General features: G+C 35.3%; 1 protein-coding gene across 1 annotated transcript; it reads right to left on the reverse strand.

Moving 5' to 3' along the window:
- Position 1: 1 nt before the first annotated feature.
- On the reverse strand, positions 2 to 19,734 carry LOC120053191 (mesoderm posterior protein 2-like). Its single transcript, XM_039000352.1, has 2 exons — positions 18,940 to 19,734; positions 2 to 91 (listed from the first exon to the last, which is right to left on the reverse strand). The coding sequence occupies exons 1-2, from the start codon at positions 19,732 to 19,734 to the stop codon at positions 2 to 4; spliced, it is 885 nt and encodes a 294-aa protein (XP_038856280.1).
- Between the last annotated feature and the right edge of the window lie 1,253 nt (positions 19,735 to 20,987).

A 20,987-nucleotide genomic window follows, 5' to 3' on the forward strand; every position in this document is an offset into this window, starting at 1 on the left:
ATTACTGGGGCACGTCAGAGCTGCTCCCCAATTTATCCTGCAGACAGAGGTGTGATGTGTCACCTTCAATAGTCCCTTCAGGATGCCTGGACTACAAAGTGCCCAAGGAGAGATCACACTAGAGGTAGGGGGTCCCTGGGAAACACATCTTCCTAGAGCCAGGTGTGAGGTAGCCGGCAGATTAGAATTAAGTCTGCATCAAGTTAAATAATTCATAGTGGGAGCGATTGTTGTATTGAACAATTCACTAAGTTTGGCAGTAATGGATAGGATTGTATTGATTAATTTTGAATATGGGTAATATTTTGCAAATAACATTTTCATATTTGTTTTTTGGAATGCAGATTATGCAAATAATTATAAACACCCAAAGTCTATCCAATTCTATTTCTATTAAACTGGAATAGTTTAGCAGAATCTCATCATTCTCCATGACCAATACTCCTAGGGCTCTCAACAGCCCTCAGTAGTAAAAGAAGTGTGCCAGCTGTAATGTGTGAAGAGGTCACACCTCGCCTCTGTTTAGACAAGCTCCTACACTGCCTTGAGAAATAGAGGTAAAGCTGTTTTGTCTATAATTTACTATTAATATTGAGAGAAAAAAATCTCCCTTCGTGCATACTAGGCCTACATTTAATGTCATATCACAAATGATGGTGAGACGTTGTTATTCTGACAAGATCAAGGCGATGACCGTCTATGCGAGTGAATTAGTCACCGGATGCAAAAAGAGGCCCAATTGTCTGGGATATATCAATGTGATATCACACGTGGATGAAAACTACTCTGTAGTAATTGTTTTGTATACAATAATAATTGTAATAATAACTAATAATAACTTTAGATTTGGAAAGAGTAATTGTATTATAAACCATCTCTAACACCTTTTTCATATTAATAAACCCTGTGAACAGAAATAACGTTGTGTTTTTGTGGTTTTAGCTGTTCTTCTGGCCCTGAGGTGTTATGTGACACCTCAACCTTTCTCAGCCATGGCCATGTGGATTACAGTGGTTGTGGAACTGGTCATAAGAGAATGTTCCCACAGAAGAGAGTGTCACATTTAACCCCTTTCCTCATAGGTGTAGAGCTGTGATGATGAGACTCAGAACATGGCCAGAACACACACACACACTTTTAAAAAGTGTCTCACAGCAACACAACCAATGGTTCTAATTCATTTCTACAGTGACTAAAAATACACTGAGTATATCAAACATTAGGAACACCTTCCTCATATTGAGTTGCACCAAGTAGCGGTGTGTGTGGGTAAAATCACTGGGGAAAGCAAGACAGGAAAAAAAATGTGTGTTGTTTGCTGTATAACCTGTTACTTCATACTGTATGCCTTGCCACTGTGATATATAGGGCTAAGGCCAAGACAATAACAAGACACAGTGGCAGAATAAACTCATTTACATGTTTGTTTCATCACAAAACCGTAGAGCAACATCTGTCCGGTGAAGTCCACAAATCCTATTGCATGTGTCAAACAGTTACATGACCTACAGCATGGTCAAGAAAGTTAATGTTTCCAACATTTTCGGATGACTAAACAACTACTGATTTAGAGTTACTGCAAGTCGCGAAGAAAACAGGTGCTGCATCCACTATTCCATCACTGTTTCAACTTCAACATTTCAACATGATCTAATCACCAATGCTTTGTCTAATACAGTGACAACTAAAAGATACCAAAAACGATTTAGTCCAATCAGTAAGCTAAATATGATGTGTCTGTCCATGGTACTGATTTCTCTCTGTGTGTGTGTGCGTGCATGCAAATAGAAAAAGCATGTTGACTCACACTACTTGTAGAGAAATGAGTAGTGTGAGTCTTTCATGTTGCTAAACGGTCTATGACTCTGTAATACAGTTAGCGACGATTGTAGCATGTAAATCTTGGTGGGGCAAAAGAAAAGATGTGGGATGCATGCCAGCAAAGGCCCAACACAACACTAAACAATACATTAATTGCACTATAACAGTGACAAACGGTGCCCACAAACGGCCTACATAAAGCTGTCCCAACAGCAGTCCCAATATCTTACCACTGCTACACCTGGCTATCAGCGGAGCCTTGTCTGGCAGTGAAACAGTTAATTTAGCCTAATTTACTGCCTTTTTTAAAAACATAGCTGATATGGCTGACTTTTTTAAACAAATGTGGTTTCTAATGCCAATTGAGATAGTGTCACGCCCTGACCTTAGTTATCTATGTTTTCTTTATTATTTTGGTTAGGTCAGGGTGTGACTAGGGTGGGTATGCTAGTTTTGTCTTGTCTAGGGTTTTTGTATATCTAGGGGTTTTGTAGGTCTAGGTATATATATGTCTATGGTGGCCTGATATGGTTCCCAATCAGAGGCAGCTGTTTATCGTTGTCTCTGATTGGGAACCATATTTAGGTAGCCATTTTCCCTTGGGTATTTGTGGGTTCTTGTCTATGTGTAGTTGCCTGTTCAGCACTCATTTGTATAGCTTCACGGTTCGTTTTGTTAGTTTTGTTCAGTGTTCATTCTTAGAATAAAGAAGAATGTACGCATTCCACGCTGCGCCTTGGTCTCCTCCTTTTGATGGCCGTGACAGAAGAACCCACCATAAAAGGACCAAGCACCGTGTTAAGGAGGAATGGACCTGGGAGGAGATTTTGGACGCAGGCTGGGGAGTATCGCCTTCCGAGGGAGGAAATAGAGGCAGCTAAAGCGGAACGGCGATATTACGAGGAGAAATACCAACGAGGTAGGCCACAGAAACCCCAAGAAGTTTTTTTGGGGGGGCACATAGAGCCAGTCAGGGAGTCGGATGAGGAGTTCGACACACGATTCTGGAGAGAGGTGCTAGCATGGAGAGAGCTGCAGAGCGGGCGTACTGGGGAGTGTGTGACTGGTCAGACACCGTGTTACGCAGTGATGTGCACGGTGTCTCCAGTTTGCATTCATAGCCCGGTGCGCTCTATTCCAGCTCTTCGCACTTGCCGGGTTCAAGTGAGCATTCAGCCAGGACGCATTGTGCCAGCTATACACTCAAGATCTCCAGTGTGCCTCCACAGTCCAGTACGTCCTGTGCCTCCTCTCCGCACTCGCCCTGAGGTGCGTGTCCTCAGCCCGGTACCACCAGTTCCGGCACCACGCATCAGGCCTCCAGTGCGCTTCCACAGTCCAGTACGGCCTGTGCCTCTACCCCGCACTCGCCCTGAGGGGTCTCCAGCGAGGGTCTCCGATCCGGGGCCTCCGGCGATGATCCGCAGTCCAGAGCCTCCGGCGATGATTCACTGTCCGGATCTACAAAGGCAGAGGGTTCAGTGTAAAGGGGGGGGGGGGGAACCAGAGCCGCCACCGAGGGTAGATGAACAGAACTGACATATGCAGGGATGGACAGGTCAGAAGGTAACATGTCCATGTCTTCTCCTAAACTCAGCCTAACCTCTGAATCTGACCCCTCTGAATGTATTCAAAAATTATTCTTATCTGTGTTTAGCTACTGGGTAGTTTATTGATGTTAATGAACACAAAATATGAGCCGTAATCCTTTGCCATGACTTTGTATCATGTAGTATTTTGTTGGTTACTATTTCTAACTGTGTCATAACTCTTGCTTTGTATATTCTACTTTTCTCAACTCTAAAGGAGATTTGTAACATATGTGATTAATGTCCCTTAAACCAAAATAAGGGATAAGGATAAGGAAAATATTGCAGTCTTTAGGATCAAAGGTTGATTAGCAAATTAATATGAACTAGTTTCATTCCCAGCCTGCATGCTGGATTGTTTATTTACAACGTAAGTCTAAATCTTTGCTTTTGCCTGTGTGTATTGGTGTATTGAGCTTGCCATTAACACATCAAATGCCCTTGGTAAGCTGATGAAACAGGCGCTTATTTTTAATTCCCCAGATATCCAACACCTCACCTCCCCAGTGACACGCATATCCTAACTCATCCTCTCTCACATTAGGGGATAGTTAAGGTTGGTTAAAACCAGGGATCATACCTTCTCTCCAGACTGAGAGGTGCCAACACAGAGGATCAGTAATCTCTCTGGGGCTTGATACACAGTTGATACACAGTTGATACACAGTTGACAAATAGTTGATAGATAGTTGATACATAGTTGAAACATAGCTTTAAATGTTTTATTTAACCTTCATTTAACTAGGCAAGTCAGTTAAGAACAAATTCTTATTCATAGCTGATACATAGTTGATACATAACTGATAGATAGTTGATACATAACTGATAGATAGTTGATACATAGCTGATAGATAGTTGATACATAGCTGATAGATAGTTGATACATAGCTGATAGATAGTTGATACATAACTGATAGATAGTTGATACATAGCTGATAGATAGTTGATACATAACTGATAGATAGTTGATACATAGCTGATAGATAGTTGATACATAGCTGATAGATAGTTGATACATAGCTGATAGATAGTTGATACATAGCTGATAGATAGTTGATTCATAGCTGATAGATAGTTGATACATAGCTGATAGATAGTTGATACATAACTGATAGATAGTTGATACATAGCTGATAGATAGTTGATACATAACTGATAGATAGTTGATACATAGCTGATAGATAGTTGATACATAGCTGATATACAGTTGATACACAGTTGATACACAGTTGATACATAGCTGATATACAGTTGATACACAGTTGATACACAGTTGATACATAGCTGATATATAGTTGATACATAGTTGATAGATAGTTGATACACAGTTGATACACAGTTGATACATAGTTGATACATAGCTGATAGATAGTTGATACATAGTTGATACATAGCTGATAGATAGTTGATACACAGTTGATACATAGCTGATAGATAGTTGATACATAGTTGATAGATAGTTGATACACAGTTGATACACAGTTGATACACAGTTGATACATAGCTGATAGATAGTTGATACATAGTTGATACACAGTTGATACACAGTTGATACATAGTTGATAGATAGTTGATACACAGTTGATACACAGTTGATACATAGTTGATACATATCTGATAGATAGTTGATACATAGTTGATACATATCTGATAGATAGTTGATAGATAGTTGATACATAGCTGATACACAGTTGATACACAGTTGATACACAGTTGATACACAGTTGATACATAGCTGATAGATAGTTGATACATAGCTGATATACAGTTGATACACAGTTGATACACAGTTGATACATAGCTGATAGATAGTTGATACATAGTTGATAGATAGTTTATACACAGTTGATACATAGCTGATAGATAGTTGATAGATAGTTGATACACAGTTGATACACAGTTGATACATAGTTGATACATAGCTGATAGATAGTTGATAGATAGTTGATAGATAGTTGATACACAGTTGATACACAGTTGATACACAGTTGATACACAGTTCATACATAGCTGATAGATAGTTGATACATAGTTGATACACAGTTGATACACAGTTGATACATAGCTGATAGATAGTTGATACATAGTTGATAGATAGTTGATACACAGTTGATACACAGTTGATACATAGCTGATAGATAGTTGATACATAGCTGATATACAGTTGATACACAGTTGATACACAGTTGATACATAGCTGATAGATAGTTGATACATAGTTGATAGATAGTTGATACACAGTTGATACACAGTTGATACATAGTTGATACATAGCTGATAGATAGTTGATACATAGTTGATAGATAGTTGATACATAGTTGATACACAGTTGATACACAGTTGATACATAGCTGATAAATAGTTGATAGATAGTTGATACACAGTTGATACACAGTTGATACATAGCTGATAGATAGTTGATACACAGTTGATACATAGCTGATAGATAGTTGATAGATAGTTGATACACAGTTGATACACATTTGATACACAGTTGATACATAGCTGATAGATAGTTGATACATAGCTGATAGATAGTTGATACATAGCTGATAGATAGTTGATTCATAGCTGATAGACAGTTGATACATCGCTGATAGATAGTTGATACATAGCTGATAGATAGTTGATTCATAGCTGATAGATAGTTGATACATAGGCTGATAGATAGTTGATACATGGCTGATAGATAGATAGTTGATTCATAGCTGATAGATAGTTGATACATAGCTGATAGATAGTTGATACATAGCTGATACACAGTTGATACACAGTTGATACATAGTTGATACATAGCTGATAGATAGTTGATACATAGCTGATAGATAGTTGATTCATAGCTGATAGATAGTTGATACATAGCTGATAGATAGTTGATACATAGGCTGATAGATAGTTGATACATAGCTGATAGATAGTTGATACATAGCTGATAGATAGTTGATACATAGCTGATAGATAGTTGATACATAGTTGATACATAGTTGATACATAGTTGATACATAGCTGATAGATAGTTGATTCATAGCTGATAGATAGTTGATACATAGCTGATAGATAGTTGATACATAGGCTGATAGATAGTTGATACATAGTTGATACACAGTTCATACATAGCTGATAGATAGTTGATACATAGTTGATACACAGTTGATACATAGCTGATAGATAGTTGATACATAGCTGATATACAGTTTATACACAGTTGATACACAGTTGATACATAGCTGATAGATAGTTGATACATAGTTGGTAGATAGTTGATACACAGTTGATACACAGTTGATACATAGTTGATACATAGCTGATAGATAGTTGATACATAGTTGATAGATAGTTGATACATAGTTGATACACAGTTGATACACGGTTGATACATAGCTGATAGATAGTTGATAGATAGTTGATACACAGTTGATACATAGCTGATAGATAGTTGATACATAACTGATAGATAGTTGATACATAGCTGATAGATAGTTGATACATAACTGATAGATAGTTGATACATAGCTGATAGATAGTTGATACATAGCTGATAGATAGTTGATACATAGCTGATAGATAGTTGATACATAGCTGATAGATAGTTGATTCATAGCTGATAGATAGTTGATACATAGCTGATAGATAGTTGATACATAACTGATAGATAGTTGATACATAGCTGATAGATAGTTGATACATAACTGATAGATAGTTGATACATAGCTGATAGATAGTTGATACATAGCTGATATACAGTTGATACACAGTTGATACACAGTTGATACATAGCTGATATACAGTTGATACACAGTTGATACACAGTTGATACATAGCTGATAGATAGTTGATACATAGTTGATAGATAGTTGATACACAGTTGATACACAGTTGATACATAGTTGATACATAGCTGATAGATAGTTGATACATAGTTGATACATAGCTGATAGATAGTTGATACACAGTTGATACATAGCTGATAGATAGTTGATACATAGTTGATAGATAGTTGATACACAGTTGATACACAGTTGATACACAGTTGATACACAGTTGATACATAGCTGATAGATAGTTGATACATAGTTGATACACAGTTGATACACAGTTGATACATAGTTGATACATAGTTGATAGATAGTTGATACACAGTTGATACACAGTTGATACATAGTTGATACATATCTGATAGATAGTTGATACATAGTTGATACATATCTGATAGATAGTTGATAGATAGTTGATACATAGCTGATATACAGTTGATACACAGTTGATACACAGTTGATACACAGTTGATACATAGCTGATAGATAGTTGATACATAGCTGATATACAGTTGATACACAGTTGATACACAGTTGATACATAGCTGATAGATAGTTGATACATAGTTGATAGATAGTTTATACACAGTTGATACATAGTTGATACATAGCTGATAGATAGTTGATAGATAGTTGATACACAGTTGATACACAGTTGATACATAGTTGATACATAGTTGATACATAGCTGATAGATAGTTGATAGATAGATAGTTGATAGATAGTTGATACACAGTTGATACACAGTTGATACACAGTTGATACACAGTTGATACACAGTTCATACATAGCTGATAGATAGTTGATACATAGTTGATACACAGTTGATACACAGTTGATACATAGTTGATACATAGTTGATACATAGCTGATATACAGTTGATACACAGTTGATACACAGTTGATACATAGCTGATAGATAGTTGATACATAGCTGATATACAGTTGATACACAGTTGATACACAGTTGATACATAGCTGATAGATAGTTGATACATAGTTGATAGATAGTTGATACACAGTTGATACACAGTTGATACATAGTTGATACATAGCTGATAGATAGTTGATACATAGTTGATAGATAGTTGATACATAGTTGATACACAGTTGATACACAGTTGATACATAGCTGATAGATAGTTGATAGATAGTTGATACACAGTTGATACACAGTTGATACATAGCTGATAGATAGTTGATACACAGTTGATACATAGCTGATAGATAGTTGATAGATAGTTGATACACAGTTGATACACATTTGATACACAGTTGATACATAGCTGATAGATAGTTGATTCATAGCTGATAGATAGTTGATACATAGCTGATAGATAGTTGATACATAGCTGATAGATAGTTGATTCATAGCTGATAGATAGTTGATACATAGGCTGATAGATAGTTGATACATGGCTGATAGATAGATAGTTGATTCATAGCTGATAGATAGTTGATACATAGCTGATAGATAGTTGATACATAGCTGATACACAGTTGATACACAGTTGATACATAGTTGATACATAGCGGATAGATAGTTGATACATAGCTGATAGATAGTTGATTCATAGCTGATAAATAGTTGATACATAGCTGATAGATAGTTGATACATAGGCTGATAGATAGTTGATACATAGCTGATAGATAGTTGATACATAGCTGATAGATAGTTGATACATAGCTGATAGATAGTTGATACATAGTTGATACATAGTTGATACATAGTTGATACATAGCTGATAGATAGTTAATTCATAGCTGATAGATAGTTGATACATAGCTGATAGATAGTTGATACATAGGCTGATAGATAGTTGATACATAGCTGATACACAGTTGATACACAGTTGATACATAGTTGATACATAGCGGATAGATAGTTGATACATAGCTGATAGATAGTTGATTCATAGCTGATAAATAGTTGATACATAGCTGATAGATAGTTGATACATAGGCTGATAGATAGTTGATACATAGCTGATAGATAGTTGATACATAGCTGATAGATAGTTGATACATAGCTGATAGATAGTTGATACATAGTTGATACATAGTTGATACATAGTTGATACATAGCTGATAGATAGTTAATTCATAGCTGATAGATAGTTGATACATAGCTGATAGATAGTTGATACATAGGCTGATAGATAGTTGATACATAGTTGATACACAGTTCATACATAGCTGATAGATAGTTAATACATAGTTGATACACAGTTGATACACAGTTGATACATAGTTGATACATAGTTGATAGATAGTTGATACACAGTTGATACACAGTTGATACATAGTTGATACATATCTGATAGATAGTTGATACATAGCTGATACATAGCTGATATACAGTTGATACACAGTTGATACACAGTTGATACATAGCTGATAGATAGTTGATACATAGCTGATATACAGTTGATACACAGTTGATACACAGTTGATACATAGCTGATAGATAGTTGATACATAGTTGATAGATAGTTGATACACAGTTGATACACAGTTGATACATAGTTGATACATAGCTGATAGATAGTTGATACATAGTTGATAGATAGTTGATACATAGTTGATACACAGTTGATACACAGTTGATACATAGCTGATAGATAGTTGATACATAGCTGATACACAGTTGATACACAGTTGATACATAGTTGATACATAGCGGATAGATAGTTGATACATAGCTGATAGATAGTTGATTCATAGCTGATAGATAGTTGATACATAGCTGATAGATAGTTGATACATAGGCTGATAGATAGTTGATACATAGCTGATAGATAGTTGATACATAGCTGATAGATAGTTGATACATAGCTGATAGATAGTTGATACATAGTTGATACATAGTTGATACATAGTTGATACATAGCTGATAGATAGTTAATTCATAGCTGATAGATAGTTGATACATAGCTGATAGATAGTTGATACATAGCTGATAGATAGTTGATACATAGCTGATAGATAGTTGATTCATAGCTGATAGATAGTTGATACATAGCTGATAGATAGTTGATACATAACTGATAGATAGTTGATACATAGCTGATAGATAGTTGATACATAACTGATAGATAGTTGATACATAGCTGATAGATAGTTGATACATAGCTGATATACAGTTGATACACAGTTGATACACAGTTGATACATAGCTGATATACAGTTGATACACAGTTGATACACAGTTGATACATAGCTGATATATAGTTGATACATAGTTGATAGATAGTTGATACACAGTTGATACACAGTTGATACATAGTTGATACATAGCTGATAGATAGTTGATACATAGTTGATACATAGCTGATAGATAGTTGATACACAGTTGATACATAGCTGATAGATAGTTGATACATAGTTGATAGATAGTTGATACACAGTTGATACACAGTTGATACACAGTTGATACATAGCTGATAGATAGTTGATACACAGTTGATACACAGTTGATACACAGTTGATACATAGTTGATAGATAGTTGATACACAGTTGATACACAGTTGATACATAGTTGATACATATCTGATAGATAGTTGATACATAGTTGATACATATCTGATAGATAGTTGATAGATAGTTGATACATAGCTGATATACAGTTGATACACAGTTGATACACAGTTGATACACAGTTGATACATAGCTGATAGATAGTTGATACATAGCTGATATACAGTTGATACACAGTTGATACACAGTTGATACATAGCTGATAGATAGTTGATACATAGTTGATAGATAGTTTATACACAGTTGATACATAGCTGATAGATAGTTGATAGATAGTTGATACACAGTTGATACACAGTTGATACATAGTTGATACATAGCTGATAGATAGTTGATAGATAGTTGATAGATAGTTGATACACAGTTGATACACAGTTGATACACAGTTGATACACAGTTCATACATAGCTGATAGATAGTTGATACATAGTTGATACACAGTTGATACACAGTTGATACATAGCTGATAGATAGTTGATACATAGTTGATAGATAGTTGATACACAGTTGATACACAGTTGATACATAGCTGATAGATAGTTGATACATAGCTGATATACAGTTGATACACAGTTGATACACAGTTGATACATAGCTGATAGATAGTTGATACATAGTTGATAGATAGTTGATACACAGTTGATACACAGTTGATACATAGTTGATACATAGCTGATAGATAGTTGATACATAGTTGATAGATAGTTGATACATAGTTGATACACAGTTGATACACAGTTGATACATAGCTGATAAATAGTTGATAGATAGTTGATACACAGTTGATACACAGTTGATACATAGCTGATAGATAGTTGATACACAGTTGATACATAGCTGATAGATAGTTGATAGATAGTTGATACACAGTTGATACACATTTGATACACAGTTGATACATAGCTGATAGATAGTTGATACATAGCTGATAGATAGTTGATACATAGCTGATAGATAGTTGATTCATAGCTGATAGACAGTTGATACATCGCTGATAGATAGTTGATACATAGCTGATAGATAGTTGATTCATAGCTGATAGATAGTTGATACATAGGCTGATAGATAGTTGATACATGGCTGATAGATAGATAGTTGATTCATAGCTGATAGATAGTTGATACATAGCTGATAGATAGTTGATACATAGCTGATACACAGTTGATACACAGTTGATACATAGTTGATACATAGCTGATAGATAGTTGATACATAGCTGATAGATAGTTGATTCATAGCTGATAGATAGTTGATACATAGCTGATAGATAGTTGATACATAGGCTGATAGATAGTTGATACATAGCTGATAGATAGTTGATACATAGCTGATAGATAGTTGATACATAGCTGATAGATAGTTGATACATAGTTGATACATAGTTGATACATAGTTGATACATAGCTGATAGATAGTTGATTCATAGCTGATAGATAGTTGATACATAGCTGATAGATAGTTGATACATAGGCTGATAGATAGTTGATACATAGTTGATACACAGTTCATACATAGCTGATAGATAGTTGATACATAGTTGATACACAGTTGATACATAGCTGATAGATAGTTGATACATAGCTGATATACAGTTTATACACAGTTGATACACAGTTGATACATAGCTGATAGATAGTTGATACATAGTTGGTAGATAGTTGATACACAGTTGATACACAGTTGATACATAGTTGATACATAGCTGATAGATAGTTGATACATAGTTGATAGATAGTTGATACATAGTTGATACACAGTTGATACACGGTTGATACATAGCTGATAGATAGTTGATAGATAGTTGATACACAGTTGATACATAGCTGATAGATAGTTGATACATAACTGATAGATAGTTGATACATAGCTGATAGATAGTTGATACATAACTGATAGATAGTTGATACATAGCTGATAGATAGTTGATACATAGCTGATAGATAGTTGATACATAGCTGATAGATAGTTGATACATAGCTGATAGATAGTTGATTCATAGCTGATAGATAGTTGATACATAGCTGATAGATAGTTGATACATAACTGATAGATAGTTGATACATAGCTGATAGATAGTTGATACATAACTGATAGATAGTTGATACATAGCTGATAGATAGTTGATACATAGCTGATATACAGTTGATACACAGTTGATACACAGTTGATACATAGCTGATATACAGTTGATACACAGTTGATACACAGTTGATACATAGCTGATAGATAGTTGATACATAGTTGATAGATAGTTGATACACAGTTGATACACAGTTGATACATAGTTGATACATAGCTGATAGATAGTTGATACATAGTTGATACATAGCTGATAGATAGTTGATACACAGTTGATACATAGCTGATAGATAGTTGATACATAGTTGATAGATAGTTGATACACAGTTGATACACAGTTGATACACAGTTGATACACAGTTGATACATAGCTGATAGATAGTTGATACATAGTTGATACACAGTTGATACACAGTTGATACATAGTTGATACATAGTTGATAGATAGTTGATACACAGTTGATACACAGTTGATACATAGTTGATACATATCTGATAGATAGTTGATACATAGTTGATACATATCTGATAGATAGTTGATAGATAGTTGATACATAGCTGATATACAGTTGATACACAGTTGATACACAGTTGATACACAGTTGATACATAGCTGATAGATAGTTGATACATAGCTGATATACAGTTGATACACAGTTGATACACAGTTGATACATAGCTGATAGATAGTTGATACATAGTTGATAGATAGTTTATACACAGTTGATACATAGTTGATACATAGCTGATAGATAGTTGATAGATAGTTGATACACAGTTGATACACAGTTGATACATAGTTGATACATAGCTGATAGATAGTTGATAGATAGATAGTTGATAGATAGTTGATACACAGTTGATACACAGTTGATACACAGTTGATACACAGTTGATACACAGTTCATACATAGCTGATAGATAGTTGATACATAGTTGATACACAGTTGATACACAGTTGATACATAGTTGATACATAGTTGATACATAGCTGATATACAGTTGATACACAGTTGATACACAGTTGATACATAGCTGATAGATAGTTGATACATAGCTGATATACAGTTGATACACAGTTGATACACAGTTGATACATAGCTGATAGATAGTTGATACATAGTTGATAGATAGTTGATACACAGTTGATACACAGTTGATACATAGTTGATACATAGCTGATAGATAGTTGATACATAGTTGATAGATAGTTGATACATAGTTGATACACAGTTGATACACAGTTGATACATAGCTGATAGATAGTTGATAGATAGTTGATACACAGTTGATACACAGTTGATACATAGCTGATAGATAGTTGATACACAGTTGATACATAGCTGATAGATAGTTGATAGATAGTTGATACACAGTTGATACACATTTGATACACAGTTGATACATAGCTGATAGATAGTTGATTCATAGCTGATAGATAGTTGATACATAGCTGATAGATAGTTGATACATAGCTGATAGATAGTTGATTCATAGCTGATAGATAGTTGATACATAGGCTGATAGATAGTTGATACATGGCTGATAGATAGATAGTTGATTCATAGCTGATAGATAGTTGATACATAGCTGATAGATAGTTGATACATAGCTGATACACAGTTGATACACAGTTGATACATAGTTGATACATAGCGGATAGATAGTTGATACATAGCTGATAGATAGTTGATTCATAGCTGATAAATAGTTGATACATAGCTGATAGATAGTTGATACATAGGCTGATAGATAGTTGATACATAGCTGATAGATAGTTGATACATAGCTGATAGATAGTTGATACATAGCTGATAGATAGTTGATACATAGTTGATACATAGTTGATACATAGTTGATACATAGCTGATAGATAGTTAATTCATAGCTGATAGATAGTTGATACATAGCTGATAGATAGTTGATACATAGGCTGATAGATAGTTGATACATAGCTGATACACAGTTGATACACAGTTGATACATAGTTGATACATAGCGGATAGATAGTTGATACATAGCTGATAGATAGTTGATTCATAGCTGATAAATAGTTGATACATAGCTGATAGATAGTTGATACATAGGCTGATAGATAGTTGATACATAGCTGATAGATAGTTGATACATAGCTGATAGATAGTTGATACATAGCTGATAGATAGTTGATACATAGTTGATACATAGTTGATACATAGTTGATACATAGCTGATAGATAGTTAATTCATAGCTGATAGATAGTTGATACATAGCTGATAGATAGTTGATACATAGGCTGATAGATAGTTGATACATAGTTGATACACAGTTCATACATAGCTGATAGATAGTTGATACATAGTTGATACACAGTTGATACACAGTTGATACATAGTTGATACATAGTTGATAGATAGTTGATACACAGTTGATACACAGTTGATACATAGTTGATACATATCTGATAGATAGTTGATACATAGCTGATACATAGCTGATATACAGTTGATACACAGTTGATACACAGTTGATACATAGCTGATAGATAGTTGATACATAGCTGATATACAGTTGATACACAGTTGATACACAGTTGATACATAGCTGATAGATAGTTGATACATAGTTGATAGATAGTTGATACACAGTTGATACACAGTTGATACATAGTTGATACATAGCTGATAGATAGTTGATACATAGTTGATAGATAGTTGATACATAGTTGATACACAGTTGATACACAGTTGATACATAGCTGATAGATAGTTGATACATAGCTGATACACAGTTGATACACAGTTGATACATAGTTGATACATAGCGGATAGATAGTTGATACATAGCTGATAGATAGTTGATTCATAGCTGATAGATAGTTGATACATAGCTGATAGATAGTTGATACATAGGCTGATAGATAGTTGATACATAGCTGATAGATAGTTGATACATAGCTGATAGATAGTTGATACATAGCTGATAGATAGTTGATACATAGTTGATACATAGTTGATACATAGTTGATACATAGCTGATAGATAGTTAATTCATAGCTGATAGATAGTTGATACATAGCTGATAGATAGTTGATACATAGGCTGATAGATAGTTGATACATAGTTGATACACAGTTCATACATAGCTGATAGATAGTTGATACATAGTTGATACACAGTTGATACACAGTTGATACATAGTTGATACATAGTTGATAGATAGTTGATACACAGTTGATACACAGTTGATACATAGTTGATACATATCTGATAGATAGTTGATACATAGCTGATACATAGCTGATATACAGTTGATACACAGTTGATACACAGTCGATACATAGCTGATAGATAGTTGATACATAGCTGATATACAGTTGATACACAGTTGATACACAGTTGATACATAGCTGATAGATAGTTGATACATAGTTGATAGATAGTTGATACACAGTTGATACACAGTTGATACATAGTTGATACATAGCTGATAGATAGTTGATACATAGTTGATAGATAGTTGATACATAGTTGATACACAGTTGATACACAGTTGATACATAGCTGATAGATAGTTGATAGATAGTTGATACACAGTTGATACACAGTTGATACATAGCTGATAGATAGTTGATACACAGTTGATACATAGCTGATAGATATTTGATAGATAGTTGATACACAGTTGATACACATTTGATACACAGTTGATACATAGCTGATAGATAGTTGATACATAGCTGATAGATAGTTGATACATAGCTGATAGATAGTTGATTCATAGCTGATAGATAGTTGATACATAGCTGATAGATAGTTGATACATAGCTGATAGATAGTTGATTCATAGCTGATAGATAGTTGATTCATAGCTGATAGATAGTTGATACATAGGCTGATAGATAGTTGATACATGGCTGATAGATAGATAGTTGATTCATAGCTGATAGATAGTTGATACATAGCTGATAGATAGTTGATACATAGCTGATACACAGTTGATACACAGTTGATACATAGTTGATACATAGCTGATAGATAGTTGATACATAGCTGATAGATAGTTGATTCATAGCTGATAGATAGTTGATACATAGCTGATAGATAGTTGATACATAGGCTGATAGATAGTTGATACATAGCTGATAGATAGTTGATACATAGCTGATAGATAGTTGATACATAGCTGATAGATAGTTGATACATAGTTGATACATAGTTGATACATAGCTGATAGATAGTTGATTCATAGCTGATAGATAGTTGATACATAGCTGATAGATAGTTGATACATAGGCTGATAGATAGTTGATACATAGCTGATAGATAGTTGATACATAGCTGATAGATAGTTGATATATAGCTGATAGATAGTTGATACATAGTTGATACATAGCTGATAGATAGTTGATACATAGCTGATAGATAGTTGATACATAGGCTGATAGATAGTTGATACATAGCTGATAGATAGTTGATACATAGCTGATAGATAGTTGATACATAGCTGATAGATAGTTGATACATAGTTGATACATTGTTGATACATAGCTGATAGATAGTTGATACATAGCTGATAGATAGTTGATTCATAGCTGATAGATAGTTGATTCATAGCTGATAGATAGTTGATACATAGGCTGATAGATAGTTGATACATAGCTGATAGATAGTTGATACATAGCTGATAGATAGTTGATACATAGCTGATAGATAGTTGATACATAGCTGATAGATAGTTGATACATAGCTGATAGATAGTTGATACATAGCTGATAGATAGATTATACATAGCTGATAGATAGATTATACATAGCTGATAGATAGTTGATACATAGGCTGATACTGCAGTGTGTGTGTTTAGTTTAGTTTATTAAGATCCTCATTAGCTACTAATCTTCCTGGGATCCATATAACAAATACAAATACATGATAAAGTACAGAACAGACAAGAACAACATCAGATATTACATTCAATTCAATATAAATGTGTGTGTGTGTGTGTGTGTCTTTGAGTCTCTGTTGTGTCTGTGTGTGGATCTGAAGTGCAGCCACTGCCAGGCTCTGCCACACTGTGGCATACTGATCACAATAGATGTCATTAGAATGTTAATGTCAGAGAGGAGTGTGGAGTCTGGCGTATAGCTTCTCTGTGAAAACGTAACTGTGCTCTAAAGTTAAGAAGATTTTGTGGTTATGTACAATAGACATGTTTGTGCTCTGGTTCATGCCCTGTGTTTCATAGTCATGCTAAGTTGTGTGTGAATCTTTTTCTATGTGTTTACTGATACGGCTGACTGTAGGCTTCCTGTATTTCATATAATACTCGTTTTAATATTGACCAACAGAGGGTTCTCTTTTATTGAATTGATCTTGCTGTGGAAATGTTGGCTGGCAGCCTGACTGTGTTTGCATTTATTCTTATAATGGACTTATAATACTGCCATGCTCAAGAATGACTATGTTTCATAATCACAAAAAGCATATGGGCGGTGTGAACTGACTTACATGATAGACGTAAAATTGTCTAGACAGAATAGCACAGTATATATCATTAATATTTCAATACTGTTACTTAGTACTTTACTTGCAAACAATACTACGTTACTTTAAATACAGGTCAGGAACAACCAAAGACACAGTTAAGTAGTTAGTTAATATTTTATTATAAATATTAGAATACGTTTTGTATTTACAATGATTGTTGTATGAAATATAGAATTTGAAAGTAAAATAAATGAGTTATATTAACATATAATGACTCTGTAAATCGAAGTAAAAGTTAATTGACTGGACACTATATTCTCTTGATGAGGACATCTGTTACATCCAGAAGTCTTGAGCAATGTTTTGATAATGGTCATCTTTGCTGTATACCTAAAGAAAAAAAATTGTAATTAGTTTACTGGTTCAAATAGGATGTCTAATTCCATTGAATATGGGACATCATCAAACTGGAACACTGCAGTGAATAATCACCGGTAGTACAGAGACAAAATCCACTGTATCACTCACCATATAAATGGACAATTATTTAAACACCTAGTTGTAACTTACACGTATATTGAATCTGTGCTTTATTGAAATGTGTAGTGGATGGATAATCAGTGTACATACCGGACTTGACTGTGCAGTCTCTGCATACACCGGCGATTCCAACAGAGAATCCATACTTGAGTTGATAACGTCGTCATAAGCACACATCTCACTGCTGATTGGGTGTCTCTCCATCCCAGTCGTATTGTGTAGTGGGTACGTGGACGTGGCTGTGTGGTGGAGGGTCTGGTGCTGCCCTGCACCTCTCCCTATCTCTGCCTCCTCTCCCCAACAGTTCCCTGAGGAGGAGGGGTTGAACTGGCACACCTCTTGTTGAGGTGATATGTGGTGTCCTGATGCGTTGAGGTTCAGCTCCTTCCTCTGGCACAGAGCCTCCTCGCTGAGTCCCAGCTGGGCAGACAGGTGGGAGATGTAGCTGATGGTGAGGCGCAGCGTCTCGATCTTGGTCAGAGTCTGTTCAGGAGGAGCCACAGAGGGGGGCAGGTAGGTTCTGAGGTGGTGGAGGGCTTTGGTCAGGTCTCTCATCCTCAGCTTCTCTTTCTCGCTGGCACTCTGTCTCTGCTTGCTGGGGTTCTTGGAGCAGTTCTTTCTAATCCTCCCTCCAGAGAGTCTTCCTTCGTTGCTGGAGGACGGGGAAGCGGATGCCTTGGCTCCCCCAGAGTATGTTGACCTGTGAGGTCCTGTGGCGGTCCCCCGAGGTAGCCAGGAGAGGGAGAAGTCCATGCAGGAGGTCGGGGAGATGATACAGGTCTCTGGGGAAGAGAGGTTATAGAACTCAGAGTCTGAACTGGGATAACTCCAGTGGTACTGCACACCAACACCATAGTTGCTGAGTAGAGGAGCAGAGATATCCATGCTGTGTCCTGTATGTTGAGCAGTAGGACTGAACTGAAGAGCTTGGCCTGTGGGCTGGTCATTCGGAGAGCCTTGGTTTTATGCAGGAGTCTGAGGTGTGAAGTGACACCTCTACAGACCCTCTCAGACCATCATCATGGCCTCCCAGAGCTCCTGGACAGAGAGAGTAGCCACCAGCAGTCCTCTGCTGGGAAAAAATACAACTAATGCTGCTCAGAGAGTGACGTGTCAAATTTGACCCCTCACCAAAACAATAAACAATTTCTCTCTTATAATGTTTTTACCATTGTGGCCTCCATAGTCATCTGTCTTTGTCCCTCATGAGTTACATCAGCTAATCAGCTAATGATTTGAATAACGCCACTGTTAATATTCTTTCATTCAGACCGTAGTGGTTCAGAGGCTGAATATTCTGATTGACTGCTTTAATTTTTCATGACGTGGGAAATATTTCCTTCAAACACATTTTATACCTCCAAACACATTTTGAAAATGATATCCATTTGTGTGCGTAAAGACAAATTATTAAAAAGACTACAATTAAATAAAATATTATTTAAAATTTGTATTAATTGTTTAATATAGGTACAGTGCCTTCAGAAAGTATCCACACCCCTTGACTTTTCCACATTTTTTAATTTAAAATGAATTACATATTTATTTATTTTGTCACTGGCCTACACCCAATACCCCATGATTAATTATGTTTTTTTCGAAAACTTTTACTAATTAAGTACAAATTTAAAGCTGAAATGTCTTGAGTCAATAAGTATTCAACCCCTTTGTTTGGCAAGCCTAAATAAGTTCAGTAGTAAACATGTGCTTAACAACTCACATAATAACTTGCATGGACTCACTCTATGTGCAATAATAGTGATTAACATTATTTTGTAATGACTACTACTCTGTACCCCACACATACATTTACAGTATATGCAAGGTCCCTCAGTCGAGCAATGAATTTAAAACACAGATTCAACTACAAAGACCAGGGAGGTTTTCCAATGCCTCAAAAAGGAGGGTAGCTATTGGTAGATGGGTAAAAAAATTAAACTGACATTAAATATCTCTGAGCATGGTGAAGTTATTAATTACACTTTAGATTGTGTATCAATACACCCAGTCACTACAAAGACACAGTAGTCCTTCCTAACTCAGTTGCCGGAGAGGAAGGAAACCGCTCAGGGATTTCACCATGAGGCCAATAGTGACTTTAAAACTGTTACAGAGTTTAATGGCTGTGATAGGACAAC

This window comes from Salvelinus namaycush, chromosome 9 (genome assembly GCF_016432855.1).
Source record: "Salvelinus namaycush isolate Seneca chromosome 9, SaNama_1.0, whole genome shotgun sequence".
NCBI classification, from domain to species: domain Eukaryota; kingdom Metazoa; phylum Chordata; class Actinopteri; order Salmoniformes; family Salmonidae; genus Salvelinus; species Salvelinus namaycush.